Below are 26,008 nucleotides of genomic sequence, written 5' to 3'. Positions count from 1 at the left end.
CAATGATATGAAGTATGGTATAGAATGTAGAGCAAGTCTGGTGCCATAATGCACTGTCCACTGTCGATAATAACAGGTCATGGTAGGGGATTACGATTCCCAAATGCGACACAGACCTTTATCGCCTTCACTACTTAAGAGACAGGATATAGTTATAACCTTCAAGGGAGACATCTACTCACCATTCTCAATGTAGTAGGAGGTCTCGTTATAGCGGTCGTCGGTGAAGCCCGGCCTCTTCGCTTTGAGCGCCTTCGTCTCCAACTTGGCCTGCAACAGTCGTTACACAACATTGAACGATTATTGAGGTAGAAACATTCGGCAGAAATAGCGAGCCATTTGTGTATGGAGAGTACTCAACACTATCGTCTAATTTAAATTTGTTATACAGATAGTACTGTATTACTCTAATATGTTACTAGGTTTTAATTGAGTATATAGTTTTAATTGTTTTTAATATAAATTAAAACGTAAAATTTAAAGACTGTAGTTCCAGTTCAAAATTTTGATTATTTAAATCATCAGTATTGTGTAGAGTACAAAACCTAATAGCATAAATAACTTGCATACGGAATGTAATACAGTCCGGCTTTGATAATTCAAACTATTTTAATTCAAAGTGTTTGATTATTCAAATCATCAGTTGTGTAGAGTATAAAACCTAATATCATAAATAACTTGCATACGGAATGTAATACAGTCCGGCTTTGATAATTCAAACTATTTTAATTCAAAATTTTGATTATTCAAATCATCAGTTGTGTAGAGTATAAAACCTAATAGCATAAATAACTTGCATACCGAATGTAATACAGTCCGGCTTTGATAATTCAAACTATTTTAATTCAAAATGTTGGATTATTCAAATCATCAGTTGTGTAGAGTATAAAACCTAATAGAATAAATAACTTGCATACGGAATGTAATACAGTCCGGCTTTCATAATTCAAACTATTTTAATTCAAAATGTTGATTATTCAAATCATCAGTTGTGTAGAGTATAAAACCTAATAGCATAAATAACTTGCATACGGAATGTAATACAGTCCGGCTTTGATAATTCAAACTATTTTAATTCAAAATGTTGGATTATTCAAATCATCAGTTGTGTAGAGTATAAAACCTAATAGCATAAATAACTTGCACACGGAATGTAATACAGTCCGGCTTTGATAATTCAAACTATTTTAATTCAAAATGTAGATTATTCAAATCATCAGTTGTGTAGAGTATAAAACCTAATAGCATAAATAACTTGCATACGGAATGTAATACAGTCCGGCTTTGATAATTCAAACTATTTTAATTCAAAATGTTGGATTATTCAAATCATCAGTTGTGTAGAGTATAAAACCTAATAGCATAAATAACTTGCATACGGAATGTAATACAGTCCGGCTTTGATAATTCAAACTATTTTAATTCAAAATTTTGGATTATTCGAACTTTTCTTCAGATCGCTTGATATCTTTATGCAATAATAGTAAGATTTGTATAATTATTTGAAATCTTGGATGGTTCTATTTTTTATTGGATAATTGAGCTTCGAAGTTTACAGTAAATAGCCCGAAAGTAGGTCTAATACAGTCTATAAAAAAAAAAAAAAAAAAAACAGAAACAAAACTAAAAATTATTCTAACTCACATGTGTATCAGCAATACGGCTGAAATGTCGCAAATAGAAGATGCGTAGCGGGCAAGTCATTCCGTAATGTGTTTCATTCGACCATCATAAAACGAGATAGATGATTTTATCTTTAAATACTTCCACGGCGATTTAAAACCACTTTTACCCACAATTTAAAGGGAACGGTCTACCAAAACCGCGAAACCAGCGTCCACTACCATTACCGTTTGAGTATCAAAATTAAATGCACATTGCGACTTATACAAACTATTAGTTTTCTTCTTGAATTATAAAACCACATGTATTGTCTTTTATTTCAATACTCCAAAAGCCATAACGTTCAACTGAATATATGTTGCAACTGTATAAAAAGCCGAGTCGTAAAATGGCAGTATGATAATAAAAACAAAATTATTATTATGTTACAATATCCGGCCCGATAAAATAGATTTGTTATGTAAAAGAGCCAACAAAACTGTAAATATCCGGCAGTTTCAGTTCCAACGGCCCATATAGCCTTGTAATTAATTTAATTTGTAAATTTAATCGCCATAAACTCAAAACAGCGCTCTGTTAACGAGTCCCTGCGGCATCATTTGTTTAATTAGGGACAAAAATTACCGCTTCATTAATAAATCCATTTCTATCTAGAATGCATTAATTGTTACGTTCTTGTCATGTATGGTGTACGGTTAAAAATTAAATGTAGGATTGTCAAACTTATATTGTATTAATCGAGGTTTTCCATACACATGATAATATTATGTAAAAGAGTACAGCAGTTGGAATTTACATAGACTGTAAAGAATCTTCTGTTTACTTTCTGGCAGTTAAATATAATGCAGTGTTTTGTACATTTTGTTCAACACTGACAACAATAAACGTTAAAAAATTATTTATAATTAAATTATTAACTGCCAACCTAATTGTACTTTTAGAGTTACTGTACTTGACGGAATCAAAGTCTATTTGTGCTCTGGATTGTTTAAAACTAAACAAAAACTCTTCTTCACACGAAGAAACAATTAAGTATATTGTGATTTTACTCTCACACAAGTATAAAAATAACACAATGGCTTTTGATATATTTCAGCAACCGATGTTCAAATTACACAGACAATAAGGATTACACTTGTAATATTCAGTTGTCATAACTGAATAAATACACAAAAGCCAAGACTGTCTTGTACAATATAATCCTTGCCAAGGGCGACCTAGTCTGTTTTCGTATGATATAAATCAACGTGAGCGACAAAGGGGCCAGAAATAGTGTTGCTGTTTATCCAGAATTTACTACAGTCGCGATTAATTCTTTTTTAGATGTTGTGGGTGATAAATCCGCGCGGCGGCCTCGTCCTGTAGCACTAATATCATCTGATCGTAGATCTCCCTCAGGGACGTAACTATAAGTGATAATAGGGGGGGGGGATGTACTAGGAGCCGCTGCAAAGACTCCCTTTGAATACAGACTTTAGATAAACATAGATGTGTAATGTGAATTTAGTGTAATACAACATGCTGTAGTATCTCGTACGTATTCTATTCGTGAGTGTATAAAACAACTATCTTATTGATAGGACCATGAGGAATTAGTTTAATATCAGCTGAAGCTGACACTACACCGACCTCGCGTGTACCCGTCGGTAGCAGAATGACCAGGTTTGTAGCTTGAATAGAGTACTTCTTTATTTTACACATTTCGTTAACAAAGCCTTAGCGGAGCCATTCAATTGGTCAAAACAATAATTTGTTATATAATTTATAGTCTTAAAGTTTAACTCGCTCCGAAGTGAATCCAACTGGACAATGACAACATATATCAGCAATACTACTGAAATGTCTGCCTTCCCTTCGGTATTGTTTAATTTTGTTTGTATGTTTTGTTAAGGACTAAAACCATACGTTTCAACTCTTTCAAAAATTACAAACAAATACACAAATACATTGTGAAAGCACTATAATTTTTCAGCTAATAGGAAGCCAGGCCTCACTGCACTTTCTTAAATATCATTATATATCAGATTTTTTTTAAGATCGCTTCTTTTACATTATCTTCTTTTGATCGGTATAATGTCCTTCCCATTTCTCAATTGGACCACCCTGTACATTCATATTCGGTGAGAAATTAGCATATTTTTGCAGTCTTTTATTGTAAGAAGTAACGAACAAAAACTTTCACATGAAAAAGGTGGGTCGAGAGTGAGAGGGGACTCTTTAGCCCTCGAACTCCCTTCCCCTAGACACGTCCGTGGACATCTACTACGACGGACGCAACAGCTGCCGAATCCATTGTCTTCTTGGCAGGGAAACGGCCAGGCCGAAAGAACGGTGCCCTAATTTTTCCAATGGTGCGATTTAGAGGACCGAAATATCTCGGAGAAGCGTAACGCCCGTCTGTCTGTCTGTGGGAACAATGGCGTGCTGGGACACGGCCAGATCTGCGGACCGCGGGAGGCGCTGTCACAGATACAAGAGCGACACAACGCGAGCTGTCACTGACGCCAAAAATAGTTTGTGTGTGATGTTCGTTTGTTTAGCAACAATTCTTCATTTCAAAAACTGGATCACGTTCCGTAATCGATGTCATGTAGACGGAGGGATCTCGGCGTCACGCAGGTGGGTCACGGTGTGATATCTACAGAGATTGTAGAGAAACTATGTATCAACAGAAAGTGTGAGGAATATTGTGTAACCAGCAGCTATATACTTTTATATATTGTTAACCATACAAATGAAGTCCAACCGCACAAACTGGCAGAATTTAAGTACCCCTTCCCAACACGAGGAATGAATGCACGGATTAACTGATAATAAACAGCCTCTGCAGCTCTTTTTATCCTTCAATTTTATTGTTGGTTCATCATGATGCTAAATGCAGCTTTCGTGATACAGCCATATTACCGTTGTCTACATCATGATGGTAAAAGAACGTCCGGCGAACCTGCGATGTTACCGTTGGTCACGTTATGATGCTAAATGCAGTTCTACAATGTTATTGTTGGTCACATCATGATGCTGAATGGAGTATTGGTGATCACGTGACTTTAACTTCGGTGATCTTTTATTCGTCACATCACGATGTTAAATGCAGATCTTGTGATCTTGCGATGTTATTGTCGGTCATATTATGATGCTGTCCGCAACTGGTGATTCTATGATGTTTATAATCACATCATGATGCTGACCGGACAGAAACATTGAAGCAGCTGTTCAGCACTGATAAGCTGTCCCGTAAACTGGTTTAGTCTGCAAAAGAGACGATGGCTGATTGGACGTATATTATCCTTGAGACTGGCTCTGTCTAGTTCATAAACATGATAACTACTTGGGTCTCGCAACTTGAAAATCACTACTAGAATTCTTCGAGATTAAACAAGTCGTATTATGAACTTTAGTAGGTGTTGGATCAGAGCTGCAGGAACACGTAAACCTCCAATCCCAAAAGCCGTAGTTTGGTGGATTAAAAGAGGTGTATATTGTGAGTACCACCATGAGTTTCTAAATCTATAGGTACAGTGGGAAAATTTAAATCGGACCAACGCAACGAGAAAATATTTTACATATTGAAATTCTATTTCGCAATTCCTTTTAGTTGTTTTATTCACCCCAACATGTATCGGTAAAAAACATAATTTTTAACAACATTTAATGGTAAAATATTACGAAGTATCCTGTATGATATCTAGTGTAAATCTTGAGAAGTCCATTATTACTTGGAAAATTATTAAAAGAAAATGACATTCATATCACATGTCCAACTATTTAATTTGAAACTTATTTATTTTTGAACAAAGCAAACATCTAAAACTTAGATGATAAAGCGTTGTGAACTAGTTAATTTTGAAAATTTAAAACTGAATAATTTAATCTTTTTAACTAAATAAAAGTTTAATGAATTATATTCCCATTAATTCAGAATATTTAAAACATAGTTTGGTTTTCACCACTAAGGGTATAATAAATTACATAATACTGTTTTAGCCATTTCGTTCCAGAAATACCAAGACACTGGTCCCTATAAAATATGTGTAGGTTAAATTTGTCAACGAATGCCTTCATTCTGTAGGCGATTTACCTGAATACAGCTAAGTAGCAACATTGCTTTAATAATCCGTAGGCACTGAATATTAGTACCTTTCTCAATTATTTGGTTACATCTATAAATGTGAAATGCATATTAATATCACTGAAACTAAACAAAATCTTATATATACATATACATTATATATACATGTTATACATACATTTAAATTTGTGGAGTATGAAAATGTTAAGTCCATAATATTTTCATTTGTTTTAAGTAACGATAGTTCTAACCTCCTGGCGTAATAAAAGAGATAAGTGAAACTACTTACAAACTACAGTGTGCGAAATATTTCTTCACATAAGCAACAATAAATATCTACCCAATTATACTTTAATTAAATTTTAATTCACTGAATTAATTTTTGTGACTACCTATAAAATGAGACTTTTAAATAATCTAGTCGAACATGGCATTTGTACGAACTACATAGTTAAAATCCCATCATATAAAATTATTCTTATTTATTGAAAGTCTATGTTTACATGGAAAGTCTAAGGTTGGATACATGGGTAGGGATTAAGGTTTCTTTGGGATAAGTAAGGTTAAAAATCTGTATTTGTACACTAATATGAAAAAAGTTAGTAAATCAGAACAATACTATGGGACGTCACTTAAAAAAAGATTAATTGGAACATCACTAAGTGTTTTATTACAACTTTTACTATTGAATCCACCACAATACTTTTCTCTGGCTGCAGGAAATTATGAGAAGGCATTAATCTGTTATGGCAAACGCCAAATTATTATTTTAGTACGTGAATTCGTTCTCTGACAGCATCCGTTCGGAGTTATTTCGGTTCAGTCAGCCATCAGCTCACCAGACACCGTCAATGTTTATAAAAAGACCAGTTGAAAGCGAAAACAGTGTTGTTTAGCAAATGGATCCCACATATACAATTACAATGACTACTGACTGGGCAGCGGCCAGGGACCCAGTAATAGACAGCTGTTTCCGTGATCGACTTTGTGGTCACGTGGTCGGCAGCTCCGCGCGCCCTCTGTGCCATTGTTTGCTTTTGAAGTTTTATTAGTTTTTAGGTTATCTTACACTTGCTTGAGCTTAGATAATTGAATGTCTATCACCTCGTGCGCTGCCAAGTATAAAACGGCAATATAGTAATTAGAATACTTGTTTCTTCCACATAAATTAGTTATAAACTCTCAATTTATGGTTCTGGGGATTTATTAGGCTAAAAATACTAACTTTGTATAGTAAACAAAACTCTACTGACAATAAAAGAGCAATAAATTTTAAGGTATCAATTTACAATAACGTGACCATGGAAAGGTATATTCATTTTTTTCCCCTGAAAACTACAATTTTTCCTGAAAACAATAGTGAAGAAAAAATTCGTCGGCAACGAAAATCAAAGGAGTTACGATTTTTTGAAAACTCTGTTTTTGACAGTATCTCTGGCAATTTTACTGAAATGATGCTGACAAGTACGTTAATTCTGTCAACGATGCCTGCCCGCTGCGCAGTGCTGCGCACTGCTTGCTCTTTTAGAAAAAAAATTAACTCGAGCTTGCAAAAGTCGAATCCCAGATCACGTGATGCCCCTGATCCTTAACCCTCCAAGTGTTGTTCGACAAAATTTTGTCGGTTATTTTCCATTTTTAACGTAATAATGCCCGAAAGGCATCAATATAATACAATAATATACTTTCCCCCCAGTTTATATGCACCTGTGATAATAATACTTGGCTATAAATGCCCAACCCATGAAAAAAAGTCCATTTTTCATGGTCACGGTATTGTAAATAAATACCAATTTTAAAACAATATAGTTATAGAGAAAAGCACGCACTGAAACAAATGCAAAATTTATCAGGAATAAACTCTAAGGTTGTATAAAAATGTCAAGTCTATAACTCATTTCATCCTTGAGATGTCCGGCGGACAAAATATAGAAACAAAAATGAAAGTTTTACATCCTCCCCCCCCCCCCCCGTCAGCAGACAAAAGAGAAAATTTGGTTGCCTACTGAATCATAGCCTTCCCTGAAGGTCAAGCAAATCCTATGAGTGGACTTGAACCATCAAAAATTCACGTAAAATTTAAAGTCTATAGAATAAACGTTTCTAGAGAAATCTTATGTATAAGTAGGCCACATGTTACAATTTAATACGACTATACTCAGTTTGTTTACAAATTTATTTATCCTTCCATCATAGTTTGTTGTCCGTAAGACCAATGTAAAAATGGTCGCTAACGCTCAGCCATATCCGATGGAATTATATACATCGTCATCGAACTCAATGCTGCCTATACCGGGTGTCTTAAAGTCCCCCCCCCCCTTATTAACTTCTTGTGAATAGAGATGGAGTGATTTGCTTTGGTAGATGTTCATATGACCAACTGAGAAGGTATTATAAAAAAGAAGAAGAATGGTACAAACTAGAGGTCTCTAATGTTGCTCTATCAAATTTGGTGGCCAATTAAAGTTAAAATAAAACCCCACAGTTTAAATTACATTTTAAGTTATTGTAAGGCAGATTAAACATTCACTCACTAGTTATTTTAAGAACGTAGGACACAAAATCATAAAACAAGTTATTACAAGAATCAACAAACATCAACAAGCATGATTAACATAGCATTTATTAGGTTTTGTTTTGTCTGACCGAAGCCCATTAGAAGTCCTGGGAATACCAATAGCTGGTTTTGCCATGTAATCTCTTTTTGTTCACCAGTTAGTATATGAGACACGTTCAGTCCCGTCACTGCGCCAAAGTGGTCTCAGTTTGTCATATAAACATCCCCTAAAGTAAATCATTCCATCTCTATTCATAAGAAAGTTAATGGGGGGGGGGGGAGGACTTTTAAGACACCCGGCAAAGACATGAAGCTTCCATGCAAAATTTCAAGACGTCAGATCATATTCGAGATACTGTGTGGATAGTCAGTCAGACAAATAAGAAACTTCCATGTCCTCGTGTGATAGGCTTTGCTAACGCTCAACCAATAATCCAAAACTTTCCCTACACATTTATGAAGGGTAAAAATCAAATTTGTAGACCGAATATGTTTGGATACGGGAACAGAAAATCCCCCTGCTGCCTCACAAACATTAAAGGGTGCAGATTTATTAATATAAAAATTATAATAAAACAACGAGATTATGATAAAAGATTCAACACTTCTTTTGCACTTTAAGGTAGAAGTATCACCACACCACGAACAGATTAATTAACATAACATACAGTATGTTTATTGTAACAGAAAACAAAACAGATTTTCTAGAAAAATTCTTAGTCTTATATTAGATAGAAAACTTAATTTGTGAAACCTTGAAGGTAAATGAGTAGGAGACATAAAAGTGCTTCTCATGTCTGCTTCAATCCACAATCTTGTTATTTGTAATCCGAAATAATTCCACTTTGATGTTCATAAAGTGCCTGGGGAGGAAGAAACATTTCAAGTTGTGACAGATACTTGAAGGGAAGAAGTAGCAAAAACAAATTGGCTCTAGTTTATTGTCTTTATGCGTTACCCACGTCATGCAACCCAAAACGTTCCTAAACAATTCTTTAAATTGTGTTTGAGGTGTGAAACCAGCTCGTATTAAAAAATTCGATATTTTATGTTGTAAATAACTGTTATTATATGCCATCCAAAAGTATTCCTTAAAACTAACAGTGTGGTTGGACAAATGTAGGACAAAACAATCAAAACACACTATTTCGCATACACTTTTCCAAATTTTCAATAATAAATTATGCACCCCTCAACGGGCGCACAAGAAATATTTCAAATAATTTAACTAAATCATTTTAAAATAAGTTCATTATGTATTATTACCACATTATATTGTTACCAGATTTTTGAGGAGATTTTATTAACTGTAGCCATGTGGCACATGTACCAAAAACCTCTTTACAAAAATATTATCCCCCTCCCGGAGGGGGGGGGGTTATAAGTGACCCCCTTACAAAACCCGATGAGATCAATTTTACAAAGCCAGAAGCAATTTGTCCGAACTGACTTGGTACTTAAGACTTCACGATCGTCAGGAAGGAATTGTATAGTTACAACAAAATTTTCTTTTAATGCGTGTCACAACAGCAGAAATGCTGCCAATAAATAAGAGTAAGGTAAGTCGCCTGGACGTACCACGCCATTGTCAACGCCTGCTACTGCCGGTGCAGGCGCCAAATCCAGACACTTCTGGCTAGTAAAAGTAGTTAATGGCCCACTCTCGACCCTCAAGCCTTGAGTGTATAACTATCACTGCAGTCCACAGACGCCTCTAGAATAATTGCCAACTACGTCCTGTAATGCGTAGGATCTAAACGATCCTTGCGTAGGATGAGTCACACGTGCGCAGTTCTCGAAGGTTATTTCACCATATTTAAAGAACCACTAGGGTGAACCAACCAAAGCTTCATAATTAATGAAAAACGTGATTCATAATATTTGGTCCTTTCAATAGTTGGAGAAAACCAACTCAATCTATTGGCATTTATCGTACCCGTTGAATTTCTTATTAAATTGATTTATCCAAACGAGTGAACTAGTTTCAGCCAGTTCGTTTTTATCTATAAGTAGGCCTATGAGGGAAAGCAGTGAAATAGATTTACTCGATGGTTGTACACTAAACCAATATAGAATTTTGTATCGGTTAATATTTTTCTGCTAGTCGTGTCATTGAAACCACTCAAATAGATTCAATAGGTGGCTCAATCTAGGTGAGAGGTTACTAATTTTTTGTCAATCGGTTAATGTTTCATCAGTTGTATGCATTAAACGAACAGAACTTACCAGTTTTTTGTTATCACTCGGACCCCCTTCATTTTCATTTTTAAATTAAACCAACGTTTAGTTGTGTTGTAGCGTTGAACACTTACTGTTAAAGATACTGTAACTATTTATTAAGAGTATATTTAATTTCCTATCTCGATACAACAACAGAGGTTAATTTAATACGTCCTCTATATGTATATATATATATATATATATATATATATATATATATATATATATATGGTTTCAAAACTGGTAAATATTGGTTTTCATCACTACTTCCTTTTGTAATGTTAGTACTGACCTACTTGAATTCCTGTACGGTATATCGCTGAAAAAGACGTAGATGCCAAGCAGGTTTTCAGTCGATTGTCTCATTCAAATGAAAACTCGATTAAATATAACAGCGATAGATCGAAAAGGTTGTAACATTTAATCGGTCATTTGTATCCACTTTGGGGCGCCTGTCTACTAGTAATAGAATCACTGGGTATGAAGACCAGTTATAATCGGAATCGCTGAGATTTGATTAAAATTTAGAGTGTTTCGTTGTGAATGTGAACTCGGTGCCAAATTGTTTTTCAGCGTCGAGGAAGACGACCGGCTGACTGAAGAATTACCCTCCTCTGTATTTTCTGAAGAATGTGTTGTACAAGGACGATGAGCTGGCAAAAGTCAACACTTAGACCAGAATAGCTGATGTAGTGGGTACATTTAAATGCACTGCAATTGTTTGTAACATTTAATTTATTTTTAAAGAGAGTTAGTTACTGCTTTAACAAAACTGGTCCGTTGGTTTCTTGTTGTTGTTACAGGATTTTCCATAGTATTCTATAAGTAAGGAAATATCACTATATTGTTGTTATACAAAATTATAATGTTTAATTAATAATCTATTAACGCTAATTTGTATAAAGGTATAGCCAACTAATAATGTATAACCAGCATGCTGTTTCACTTTCGTTTGCAAACAAAGTCACATTATTGTAATATTTATGAACAATTGTAACTAAGTTACCAATTCCATAATATATGCGTAGTTATTCCAAAAAGAAAATCCAAATAGATTTATTTTAAATTTTCTAAATTCAATTATTACAGTCTTTTACGGTAATTTATAAAGAATTTATAGTTTATAAAAACTGTATTTTCACAAAAATAATTGCTAACTACAAGCAGGCCTTAATATGGATTACTTATTAGCATGAAAGTAAAATTAATAAAGTGACGGTTATCGCAACAATGGGTCTCACAAAATGTGTGACACTCTTTAGTGAACGCCCATAAAGTGTGTGTGTCCTTCTTGTTTTAGTTGACTATTTATTATAGTAATATATATATATATATATATATATATATATATATATATATACATACAAACAACAATTAAATGAGCTTGATGCACATATTAAGCACACATTAAAAATTAGATGAGCAAACAAATCAAAAGCGACCGTAAGAATATTTTAGATTTAAGATTGCTTTTACTAGCCTAAAATCAATATGTGCGCAAGTACAACTGACTAACAAATTTTACATTCAGTACGCACAACCGCACGTCGTTTTGGGTGTATTTAAATTGATAAATGTTATAAATGTGTGGCACACAACTGTGAAGATGGACAGAGTAGAAGTAGAAGTAGAATATAGACAGAGTAAGGGAGTAGAAGATAAAATAATACTGAAGAAGAATAGAGCTAGATAGTTTTAGACAGACAAATTACCAGTCAAAATGTTCTTTTACATTATATTTGTTTAAAAACCACTACCGGCGTAAAGAAATCTACGAGTAAACTAGGACATCACAACTGCTACACTTATATCTTGCTCGCATTACAATGAGATTGCTGAACAAAGCCACAGCGCCTGTTTAAAAGAGACGTCTTTCTACAAGCGCAGCTTAAACGGACGAGGGTTGAAGCTAAGTGATTGCTTCGCTGGAGCATAGATATGGACACGCCACGCTTCACCGCGCTATGGTGACAAGATGTTATACGTTATACGCTACTACTAGCTTCGTACCAAAAACTGTGAGAGATTGGTCTCGGTTTTAGATTCAAACAATCTTTGAGACGTGAAACGGAGTAACCTTTAGGTTTCTCCCCCGATGTGACGGGGTGATTTACGTAGTAGGCTAACAAAAAAGTAAGAATACGCCACACCACGTGTCGCGTAACAGGCTTCTATAGTTACATGTATTACTATGAAACATGTTAAAATGTCATGATAGTTGTATTCAGTTTGTTTACAAATTTATGTATTCTGTGATTGTCGCGTTGCGGACATGGTTACTCATAAGGCAAATGAAAAAAAAAAATTTCACTGACGCTCAGCTGAATCCCATGGACTGGCATGCACCATCGTTGACCTAGATGTTGCCTGTATAGAACTCCTAAGGCAAATGAAAAATCATTTCACTGACGCTCAGCTGAATCCCATGGACTGGCATGCACCATAGTTGACCTAGATGCTGAGTTGACCTAATATAACTCCTAAGGCAAATGAAAAAAGATTTCATTGACGCTCAACTGAGTACCATGGACTGGCATGCACCATCGTTGACCTAGATGTTGCCTGTATATAACTCCTAAGGCAAATGAAAAAAAAAACATTTCACTGACGCTTAGCTGAATCCCATGGACTGGCATGCACCATAGTTGACCTAGATGTTGCCTGTATATAACTCCTAAGGCAAATGAAAAAAAAAACATTTCACTGACGCTCAGCTGAATCCCATGGACTGGCATGCACCATCGTTGACCTAGATGTTGCCTGTATAGAACTCCTAAGGCAAATGAAAAAACATTTCACTGACGCTCAGCTGAGTCCCATGGACTGGCATGCACCATAGTTGACCTAGATGTTGCCTGTATAGAACTCCTAAGGCAAATGAAAAAACATTTCACTGACGCTCAGCTGAGTCCCATGGACTGGCATGCACCATAGTTGACCTAGATGTTGCCTGTATATAACTCCTAAGGCAAATGAAAAAAAAAACATTTCACTGACGCTCAGCTGAATCCCATGGACTGGCATGCACCATCGTTGACCTAGATGTTGCCTGTATAGAACTCCTAAGGCAAATGAAAAAAAAAACATTTCACTGACGCTCAGCTGAATCCCATGGACTGGCATGCACCATCGTTGACCTAGATGTTGCCTGTATATAACTCCTAAGGCAAATGAAAAAACATTTCACTGACGCTCAGCTGAATCCCATGGACTGGCATGCACCATCGTTGACCTAGATGTTGCCTGTATAGAACTCCTAAGGCAAATGAAAAATCATTTCACTGACGCTCAGCTGAATCCCATGGACTGGCATGCACCATCGTTGACCTAGATGTTGCCTGTATAGAACTCCTAAGGCAAATGAAAAAACATTTCACTGACGCTCAGCTGAATCCCATGGACTGGCATGCACCATCGTTGACCTAGATGTTGCCTGTATATAACTCCTAAGGCAAATGAAAAAACATTTCACTGACGCTCAGCTGAATCCCATGGACTGGCATGCACCATCGTTGACCTAGATGTTGCCTGTATAGAACTCCTAAGGCAAATGAAAAATCATTTCACTGACGCTCAGCTGAATCCCATGGACTGGCATGCACCATCGTTGACCTAGATGTTGCCTGTATAGAACTCCTAAGGCAAATGAAAAAACATTTCACTGACGCTCAGCTGAATCCCATGGACTGGCATGCACCATCGTTGACCTAGATGTTGCCTGTATAGAACTCCTAAGGCAAATGAAAAAACATTTCACTGACGCTCAGCTGAATCCCATGGACTGGCATGCACCATCGTTGACCTAGATGTTGCCTGTATAGAACTCCTAAGGCAAATGAAAAATCATTTCACTGACGCTCAGCTGAATCCCATGGACTGGCATGCACCATCGTTGACCTAGATGTTGCCTGTATAGAACTCCTAAGGCAAATGAAAAATCATTTCACTGACGCTCAGCTGAATCCCATGGACTGGCATGCACCATCGTTGACCTAGATCTTGCCTGTATAGAACTCCTAAGGCAAATGAAAAAACATTTCACTGACGCTCAGCTGAATCCCATGGACTGGCATGCACCATCGTTGACCTAGATGTTGCCTGTAAGAAACTCCTAAGGCAAATGAAAAATCATTTTACTGACGCTCAGCTGAATCCCATGGACTGGCATGCACCATCGTTGACCTGGATGTTGCCTGTATAGAACTCCAAAGGCAAATGAAAAATCATTTAACTGACGCTCAGCTGAATCCCATGGACTGGCATGCACCATCGTTGACCTAAATCTTGCCTGTATAGAACTCCTAAGGCAAATGAAAAATCATTTAACTGACACTCAGCTGAATCCCATGGACTGGCATGCACCACCGTTGACCTAGATGTTGCCTGTATAAAAATAAACCTTTATGCAGTTTATTATCGATAAATCATGTGGACATATAGACAAACAGAAACGATGTCACACAATAATTCATACATAAAAAATACGTTTTAGCATTTTACATGTTATACAGTATAATAATTACGTATTGACTAAGCCATTGGCAAAGTTAGAGTTGGTAACGTTGTCTGTCCGTCTGTCTCCTCACGATTTGATATCTCCAGAAAGAACTGACCTAAAAACTTGAAATTTTGCATGAAGCTTCATCTCTACGTAAGTAACGTGGAGTTCTGTGATGGTCCATGTTACTTAATCGGATTTGGCTAAGCGTTAGCACATATTTTTTATATAGGTCTACTTAGTAACCATGATGGCAGCGAGAAAATCGCAGAACACACATTTGTGAACGAACCAAACATAATCATATGAGATTTTAGCATGTAACACCACGTGTAGTCAACACATTTCAATGACATGAGTTACGGACTTTGCATATAACCTCAGCGAAACATGTTACGCTTTATGTGGTCTGGCGTACAACCTTGAAATACTTCTCCAAAAGACATTATTACCTTCAGAGAAATATAATACACTAAAATTTCTAATGAGTGTGATAGTGCAATTTTTAACTTTTATAACTAATTTTAATTAAGCAATATATGCGTGATGAAACATAGGTTCCAATTGAAATTTTCACGGCACATAAAGTAACATTGATACGAAAGAGATTCTATACAAAGGGTTAGCTTAACGTATAAACAATGCAAATAACAAGAAAGCGCCCTTTATAATGTCCATAACTCTAAATATAATTTTACGTTTATTTTAAAGAAGATTCTTTTATGGTAAAACCACAACTATGTAATCTATGCGAGCTTCTATTGAAAAAGAATTCGGTCCCAATTTCACTAACACGATTCTATTACTGACAGCTGTACGGATCCTGTAGATCTGTTTATAGCTTGATTTCTTTTATTTAATTTCACAAGGCTATCTATCTCAAAAAATTAGGGACCGTATCAGCAACATAGGCCATAAACCACACTGGTTTTTTATAAGCCCATCCAGATTCCTAATCCAAAGATTGTTAATGACGCAATCCAATCTTACTCCCCTGACGTTGTTCTCAAAACTGAGAACAAGTATTACAGAATTGCACAGTGACCTTGAGTAGGTACCGCAGCGCGCAAGAGCGATAAAGCGAGCAATAAAGAGGAGAGCTCCCAATGCCAACTCTGTAGGTATTCCTGATTGATAGCCTGACAAAAGACGAGTCGGGTTAATGAATCAGAACAGTACAGACAGACAAGCAGATGTGTCAGGAGCTAATGATCCCAGGCCTGCGCAATGAAGCATTCTAGCAGCTGTACACTCGATATATCATTGGCTCCTTGGAGCAGCTTTTCTAACAGTAAGTAATATGGAAGATGGAATTCTGGCCGGGGAAAATAAAGCCCTACCCCACGTAGTTCTGTGGCGCATAACAATCCACTTATTAAAACAGATTTGATCTTGCTCTAATAAAAATGGCGAATGTGTTACATTATATTCTTTAGATTTACAAATTTAGCATCTTTTTAGGAGATTTTGAAATTGAACCAAGTGAAAATAATTTCCAATGATAATTCAAAAGTATTTTTAATACATAATACGTGATGGAAGAAAAATTCATAAAAAATTATCTAAAATCTCAAGCCTTAAATTGTTTACTCAATTTGTACATACATTTTGGGGTTCACAAGACAAGCAAAATAACTTATATTATAAATGCTTCCTACACTTAGAAAAAGTTTTCCACCTTTTTCTAATGAGGAGCGAAACTGAAAAACCATTTTTTAAACCTAACGAATTGAAATGGACATTATATGTGGTTTTAAGTGCATTACTACAATAAATGTGAAAGGAAGAAGTCTTAAATCTGTATAAATCTTGTTTATGTCTGTTTTATTAATAGGTTTGATGGATTTATACATTCTCTCGGTTTCTTTTCCTGTAAGTCTATGAGGAGATGTGGTTAACTCTCTAAAGTTTTATCTAGATACAACAATTAAAATAAAAACAATAAATGAAAAGTCTAATGCAAAATAATTCAAATTTGCTTCAGTCACACTCAAGAGTCAACATATAATAATTTATATTTTGACTCAGTCCTAATGATATTACGTTAATTCTTTAAATGATAACCGGATTTCGGACATTTGCCATCGTTATAGGTTATAAAAAGTATAAACACAACGTTTCGAGGATTGGAATCTATCCTCTTCGTCAGGTGGGGGAGGTCGACTATGTGAAATATGTTCATAGTCGACCAACGACGATGCTCTCTGTAGTTAGGTTAGAAGAGATGTATGGTGCCATTAAAATTTGAAATATTAGAAAGTATCACTGATTAGAGTTTTTTCAGGAACAAACGTTACTACTTGGCAGCCCTACCCCTCCCCCTCCACCAAAAGTTCAGCTTTGGCACGGACAAGCGGATTACGATTATATACGACTGCAGGGAGCGAACGTCTTGGCACCGTCTATTGTTTTTAAATAGCCTCGTCATAGCTTGATAGTCTACTGTCCTGTGTGGCGCTCGGACCGTGACAGAGGCCGTGTCAAGCGATGTTTAAACGCCACTGTCGATTTCTCGCGCTCGCTCCATTTGTCAACGCTGCTCTCGATTTGCCGCCACTGACACTGCTCTCTAGCGCCGTTGTAGCTACTCCTGCTGTGACACCTTCCACACGTCTATTGTTAGTTACGACCGTACTCCTGCACTTGGACACTCCACTGACACTGCTCTCTAGCGCCGTTGTAGCTACTCCTGCTGTGACACCTTCCACACGTCTATTGTTAGTTACGACCGTACTCCTGCACTTGGACACTCCACTGACACTGCTCTCTAGCGCCGTTGTAGCTACTCCTGCTGTGACACCTTCCACACGTCTATTGTTAGTTACGACCGTACTCCTGCACTTGGACACTCCACTGACACTGCTCTCTAGCACCGTTGTAGCTACTCCTGACACCTTCCACACGTCTATTGTTAGTTACACCGTACTCCTGCACTTGGACACTCCACTGACACTGCTCTCTAGCACCGTTGGAGCTACTCCTGATGTGACACCTTCCACACGTCTATTGTTAGTTACGACCGTACTCCTGCACTTGGACACTGACACTGCTCTCTAGCGCCGTTGTAGCTACTCCTGCTGTGACACCTTCCACACGTCTATTGTTAGTTACGACCGTACTCCTGCACTTGGACACTCCACTGACACTGCTCTCTAGCGCCGTTGTAGCTACTCCTGCTGTGACACCTTCCACACGTCTATTGTTAGTTACGACCGTACTCCTGCACTTGGACACTCCACTGACACTGCTCTCTAGCACCGTTGTAGCTACTCCTGATGTGACACCTTCCACACGTCTATTGTTAGTTACGACCGTACTCCTGCACTTGGACACTCCACTGACACTGCTCTCTAGCACCGTTGTAGCTACTCCTGCTGTGACACCTTCCACACGTCTATTGTTAGTTACGACCGTACTCCTGCACTTGGACACTCCACTGACACTGCTCTCTAGCACCGTTGTAGCTACTCCTGATGTGACACCTTCCACACGTCTATTGTTAGTTACGACCGTACTCCTGCACTTGGACACTCCACTGACACTGCTCTCTAGCGCCGTTGGAGCTACTCCTGATGTGACACCTTCCACACGTCTATTGTTAGTTACGACCGTACTCCTGCACTTGGACACTCCACTGACACTGCTCTATAGCGCCGTTGTAGCTACTCCTGCTGTGACACCTTCCACACGTCTATTGTTAGTTACGACCGTACTCCTGCACTTGGACACTCCACTGACACTGCTCTCTAGCACCGTTGTAGCTACTCCTGATGTGACACCTTCCACACGTCTATTGTTAGTTACGACCGTACTCCTGCACTTGGACACTCCACTGACACTGCTCTCTAGCGCCGTTGTAGCTACTCCTGCTGTGACACCTTCCACACGTCTATTGTTAGTTACGACCGTACTCCTGCACTTGGACACTCCACTGACACTGCTCTCTAGTACCGTTGTAGCTACTCCTGCTGTGACACCTTCCACGCGTCTATTGTTAGTTACGACCGTACTCCTGCACTTGGACACTCCACAGACACCTAAGATTCTCTTGGGGAATTTTGTGTTTCGGTTACATACACCTTGACAGCATGTTGAAGGTCACCTAATGATAGTTGTTTAAATGCTATTGGTAGGATAGAAGAAGGCCAACAACAGCCTCCAAACTGGAAGATAGTAGTCTGATCAAGATGTAAATATGTCACTTGTACTATAGCAAAATCGAGACGAGATGGTAGTAAACAGTCAAAGCCTCCAAACTGGAAGCTAGTAGTCAGATCAAGATGTAAATATGTCACTTGTACTATAGCAAAATCGAGACGAGATGGTAGTAAACATTCAAAGTATCATTTGACAATTATTTTATAAGCTAGGAATTCATGAGTAAGAGGAAAAGAACTGGCCCAAGAACCGACCCTTGTGGCACTCTTCGCTTCATGTGGAATGGGTTCATAGCGGTTTTGTTCCATTGATATAATTCCTAAGGATTTTTTAAGCAATAGATCATGGTCAAGGAAATTGAATATAGCTAATGTGTTTGGTCATAACAAATTTGTTTTGTCTAACTCTCTTTGTTTGTCCTCCTAAAAACCAAAATAAATAATTTGGACTCTATACATGCATAAAGTGTGTCCACACTGTTAAATGTTAGACAGATATCCCAACGGTTGTTTTAATTATTTAACATCTTTTTGGACGGTTAAAATGTTACTATACTTAATGCACCGATAATTTTTAGAAACCGGTAGTATTGTTATCACATTGCTACAAGTTTATAATAAGGTATTTGTTCAATTAATTTCTTCCAAAATCAAAACACAAACATTAAATTCTCTAAAACGTCAATTTTTGCACTAGGGACTATTGGGCAAAAGATGATTAGGTATATAATTTCTAACAAATACAACTTTAAAAAATACTTAAATGAGATATCATATTAAAAGAATTTCGCTTAGGAATTTAGAATAAACCCTTAGTTTACGAAAAGCTATTAAAACCCAACACCAAAATATATTACGATTTTGAATACAATCTGTAACACAACAATAAATTCAATAATAATTATGTTAAGAAAATATTTGAGCTAGAAAAATATGTCAAAAAATAGTAAGTATTGAAGGTGTACTTCATGAAATATTCAACCATAATAATGGTTGTATAATTGTCAAGTTCATTGAGGTCTCGGAGTATAAGCTATCATGAACAGGGTAATGTTTTAATTGAGCCGTTGCTCTAGTTGTAAATTGAACAATCATCCCATTGTAGGCTACTCTGTATATGTGAATAGCAAGAAGTACCTTATGGACAAAATAAGTTGAGATTCAAAATTGAACATGAGTCTCAAAATTTGGGAGGCCCATCAAAAGGCAAAGTCTCTCTCAGCTGGAACAATCGGGTCCGCTGGCGGTATTTTGGGAAAGTGAAGATGATCTGAGCGCTGTTCGTGCAAATAAAATAACGTAGAATTGCACGCCGTCCAAAAGACAAAACCGTCTAGAGGCCGCTTGTAGCAGAGCGTGTGGCAATAGTTACGACTTCCCCCTCCCCTCAACAGATGGCGCTGCCTCCATCGCCGTGATGGACACTGGGTCGCCTAGTTTGGAAGGTGGAGATGATCTGAGCGCTGTTCGTGCAAATAAAATAACGTAGAATTGCACGCCATCCAAAAGACAAAACCGTCTAGATGCCGCTTGTAGCAGAGCGTGTGGCAATAGTTACGACTTCCCCCTCCCCTCAACAAATGGCGCTGCCTCCATCGCCGAGATGGACACTGGGTCGCCTAGTTTGGAAGGTGGAGATGATCTGAGCGCTGTTCGTGCAAATAAAATAACGTAGAATTGCACGCCATCCAAAAGACAAAACCGTCTAGATGCCGCTTGTAGCAGAGCGTGTGGCAATAGTTACGACTTCCCCCTCCCCTCAACAAATGGCGCTGCCTCCATCGCCGTGATGGACACTGGGTCGCCTAGTTTGGAAGGTGGAGATGATCTGAGCGCTGTTCGTGCAAATAAAATAACGTAGAATTGCACGCCGTCCAAAAGACAAAACAGTTTAAAGGCCACTAGGACCAGCACGCGTTGCAATACTTACGATCCTCCCCCCATTACGTTGTTCGTGTAAATAAAATAACGTAGAATTGCACGCCGTCCAAAAGACAAAACAGTCTAAAGGCCACCAGGATCAGCACGCGTTGCAATATTTACGACCATCCCCCCATTGCGCTGTTCGTGTAAAAAAATAACGTAGAATTGCACGCCGTCCAAAAGACAAAACAGTCTAAAGGCCACCAGGAGCAGCACGCGTTGCAATAGTTAACGACCCCCACCCCCCATTACGCTGTTCGTGTAAATAAAATAACGTAGAATTGCACGCCGTCCAAAAGACAAAACCGTCTAAAGCTTGCCCGTAGCAGCATAATGGCAATAGTTATGGCTCCTCTTCACAGACAGCGCCGTTATCGTCGTTTTGGACACTGGCTCATCTCGTTTAGACGGAGGAGATTATGTGTGCGCAAACGAAATAACAAGTAATAACATACAAAATTGTCTGGAGGTTCCTAAGGGAATAATCATTTCCCGGGAGTCATAAATTCTTTATTTTAAGAGTCTACAACATCAAATACTAGCTATTTGATCATTAGGTGGACGTTTGAGATTTAAGTCAACGCCACAATTAAGAAGAAACTTATAAAATATAAGTTCTTAATCCTAACTTATTGAAAAGAAATTATAAATGTAGGAATTGCATCCGCTCATTCAATTTTGAAAGTTACATAATACAACACAAATCCTGTTTTACAACACCAAAAGCTAAATATTAATAAAGACACAACAAGATTAAATATTAACCATGCATTGAAGCCTTTCAAACGGGATTCAATGTGCGTAGCTTCAAAACCAGCTTTGTTTAACGTTTGTTTTTTTACAATGGCAGGTTTGTGAAGGACACTTGTTTTTTTCGGACATTTTCCATCGGTCAGTGATACAAGAAATCATTTAGTAACACAACGTTTTGAGATCTGCAATCTGATATCTTCCTCGGGTAGAGAACAGTTTTAAGACCAGTTTAGTGGTACTGTAGATAGCGTTTGTTTACACAGTTCATTGGAACGAACATCTGGCAAGGAAGCGAAACAGCTAGAAGAACACCTGGGCAAAAAGATGTAGAAGAATCCGACACGGCGGTTTAGCCATATGAAGCCATCGCCAAGTAAGGACGGGGGAAATTGAACGACAAATAAAGAGTTCATCTACTTCACGGTAACATTCCTTACGCCGAAGAACGGTCGGCTAGGCATGCTACAGAGCTTAATATGTCACAGTATGAGGTGGTCTATATTCTGCATTGTATTTGTAGCAGTAAAGGTCACGAAAGGAACTTTCCAAATTCCTTTTTTTACGGTTCCCTAACTTGAAGTCTTCCTTGATGGAAGGCATAGATAGTACAATTTAATCTACAGGAACTAATTATACTTAACTAATTTGATAGTATCTTTATGCCAATACTAGTATACCAGGATGAATTTACATCCACTTGATGCCATTACGTCCGCGCAAAATCCACTTAGAATCCAAGAATTAAATATTCTATTAATACTTTTCTAATGTAACAAATAATAGACTAATGGACGTTGAAGTATTATGGCATCAGTTAACTGTAAAACAAATGGAGTAGGAATGTTTAATTTCGGCAGGAATTCGGGACGTTTTTGGGAGAATGATTTGTGGCGTGGCTAGCCAAGTTGAACAATTAGTCAGAGAGCCGAGTAGCCACAGCCACATCTGCGCTCGATAAACCACTGGACACGTGTGTTAGTGCCCAAGGCAATGTACTGCTTTTAGACAACATCCACAGACAGGCTCCCCTCTCCATAGGTGTTCTGGAGAGCCACCTGACAACTAGTCTTATCACTTGGAATTATATAAGAATTCAGCCTAGTTTTTTCCAATAGTAGTGTGTTGATTGTAAAACAAAACAACTAGATAAAGCGACAAAAATCGCCATATTGTCTATCACTGCATTGCTAGCTGACTAAAATTTAGCTGCATCAACATTTATTTACGTAATTGACGTTATTTTAAGTGTGTGTGCTAATAAAACTAATTCGTTTAGTATACTAACCCTTTTGATACCGTCCCATGTCGACCTACACCAAAACTAGCGTGGCTGACGATCGGTTTCTATCTTAGGGGACATATTTCTATAGGATATGTGCATATACAATGCTCCATAATCAATAAACATCCAGTAAAATAAATATTTACATAAAAAGATGGTGTACAAATATTAAATAAATCCAAGGACTTCTATAGAGCCGTGTGTTTTTGGCGATGTGGCCTGGGCCAATCACAAAATTTCCTGTTTGAACTCTTCTTCTTGAAAATAATATGGTGTTAGAATATACAAACAAAAAGTTTATCTTAATCAGAGCACTGTGTCGGTTCTTTAAATCGTTTAATGCATAATCACTGATATTTAATTTCACATTTAATAATTTAAGAGCACAACTGACCTTCTTTAAGTCCTTATTGGGTTCGATGTCCTCAGAGGCTTTTCTCTTCTCACAGCCGACGGCAGCCCCTGGACCTTCCTTGTCCTGGAACAAAATATGTACATTCCAGTCAGATTCCTGTTTTCTCCAGCATCTAGTCCAATACAAAGCATATTCACAATTTTCTGATAAAGCTTCTAACTAGTTTAATTGACATTACCTCCAACTCATTTCCGCTCTCTTTGGCTCGTTTCAGCCAAAAATTTGAATACACGATCTCATAATGTCAAAATTAATAAACATAGAGTCTCACATCATATGTGAATCTTGTTGGAAATTGAATTGAGTATTACTACTATTGCTAGGCCATTGTTGTAACTCGATAGTTACTATTGTATCTCAGCCCCGAAACTATTATGATTATCACCCTATGACATCAATTAAATATTGATCATATAGCGGACATATTCGCAATAGATACTAGCACTTAATAAATTTGTACTATTAATGATTTATTACATAATAAAGCTTTCAAAACATAAAGGTTTTATGTGGAATTTAATTTAAATAGAACAGTCTAGCAGTTTGTGGAAAATTAAAATTTTCTAAAGAACTTCAAGCACCAAAATACACTTTTGAAATCAGTTTATCCGTGACTAAATGACTTTTATATACGATACATTAAAGCTATCTGTCAAAAGTCCTCCTAAATACCAGCGGTTTGAAACATAACTGCCTATTTTTATTTGACTACCACTGTTGCCAGTTACATGCAAATATACAAATTTTGTTTTTTCCCCTTACAGATTGAGAATTAAATAACATTCAAGAAAGTGGCCACAGGACAATTGTCACCTTAAAAACGAGCACAAATTGTTATCGTTACGAAGTCTGGCAGTCAGTAGTGGAAGTGCAAAGATGGTGGCGCAATATCTAAGGACCTCATGCTGTGTTGGATGTAAAAAAAACATAAAACTGTCATAGAAAATTAATGACGTCCATCAACATCAAGATCAGAAGAAAATATTCAAATCTTTGAAGAAATGTTCATAAGAAATCCCGGAATGTCAACTCGACAAGCAGATCGTGGGAGTGGTTTTACACACCGCACTACTGTGGCATTCTTCAGGACTCCAAGTTTTTGGCCTTGGATTCCACATTACTGCTAAGAACTATTTCCTGAAGACTGTGATCACCGGATGGAATAGAGAAATTATGCTTGGGCGGAATTGGCCAGAACTCTACAATAACATTGTCTAGACTGACAATGGGAGGGTTTTGTTATTCGCACAATTCACATTACTGGGCAGAGTTTGACCGTAATGTTAGACTGAGAAAACCAAAAACCGACCCAAGGTCACCGTTTGGTGTGGTATGACATCAAGTCAGTTTTTTGGCTCTTTTCTCTTGAGAGGATTAATAAATAGAGAGCGGTACCTCAGCATGCTCTAAAACACAGTTTGGCTAATTTTGTCAGCGTTTGATAACATTGAGAACATGATATTTATGCAAGATGGAGCTCCACCACACAGCATTGAATGGTCGAGAGTGGCTTGTTAACTGCCTCCCACGGACGTTGGTTAGGATCGACGACCACACGAACCACACGCTCGTAGTCCGGAGATCACGCCTTGTGATGCTTTTTCCTTTAGGGTTGGGAAAAGGATAAAAGTTTGTCTATCTCACAAAACCTAGGAATCTTCATGAACTGGAAGAAAGGATTCAGCAAAAAACGTTTTCAAAAACTGATAAAAAATACAGACGCTTACATTGAATGTTGAGATGTTTCATACTTAATTTTTATTAAATATCTTGTTTGCCTGAAACATTTCGCATTCATACATATCATTTAATGCTCCATTTGGATAATAAATTTTAAAATATAAAGAATTTTATGACTAAATGAAAATAAGGAGTTTCTTTTCAATCGCACTGTACAATAAATGATCAAATCACCACACCGTCAGAAGACTAGGAGACAATCTGAAGATCGTAAGCCAATAACAGCAGCAACCTTACACTCTTACACCGCTATTATCCCCTCCATAGTAATAATACCTGCGACAATATCCAATAATGGCACCCGTTGAAGCTGCGCTTTTTAACGGTTATTTCTCTCGTAATCTGGCCATTAGAGTGCGCTCATGCTGTACCATAGCCGGTGTATCTTGCTAACGGTAGCTGGCTATAATGAAGGCCATCTTCAGTTCCATCTCTTAAGTGCAATCTTAAATATTAAATAGAAACTGAAATTTGAATATTAAATACTACACCCTTATTTTTGATCGTAGATTGGTGAAATTTGTCGGATTATAAGTATACCATATATATATATATATATATATATATATATATATATATATATATATATATATATATATATACACACATTCAAACTGTAATTTGGTTTTGATATCGCTATTTGTTCTACAGACCTCTCACGTATTACACGAACAACTGAAAATGCATATTGAAAGATATATGAAATGAGACATATCCCATAATTCCACGATTAAAAGTAAGAGCGTAAGAGTTAGTAAATCGTAACATTAT

General features: G+C 37.2%; 1 protein-coding gene across 2 annotated transcripts in view; it reads right to left on the bottom strand.

The window, feature by feature from the left end:
* The window catches only part of LOC124364938 (RNA pseudouridylate synthase domain-containing protein 2-like), a 159,769-nt gene that overhangs the window by 32,434 nt on the left and 101,327 nt on the right, over nucleotides 1–26,008 (bottom strand). For both annotated transcript variants that reach the window (XM_046820767.1, XM_046820766.1), the window contains exons 2-3: nucleotides 23,477–23,560; nucleotides 183–270 (exon numbers count right to left, since the gene is read on the bottom strand). In XM_046820767.1, the coding sequence (XP_046676723.1) occupies nucleotides 183–270; nucleotides 23,477–23,560 (172 nt within the window). The remainder of the gene's footprint in view (nucleotides 1–182; nucleotides 271–23,476; nucleotides 23,561–26,008) is intronic.

The sequence above is a fragment of the Homalodisca vitripennis genome, chromosome 6 (assembly GCF_021130785.1).
Source record: "Homalodisca vitripennis isolate AUS2020 chromosome 6, UT_GWSS_2.1, whole genome shotgun sequence".
NCBI classification, from domain to species: Eukaryota; Metazoa; Arthropoda; class Insecta; order Hemiptera; family Cicadellidae; genus Homalodisca; species Homalodisca vitripennis.
The sequence above is the reverse complement of the archived record's forward strand: the minus strand, read 5'-3'. Positions and strand labels throughout refer to the sequence as shown.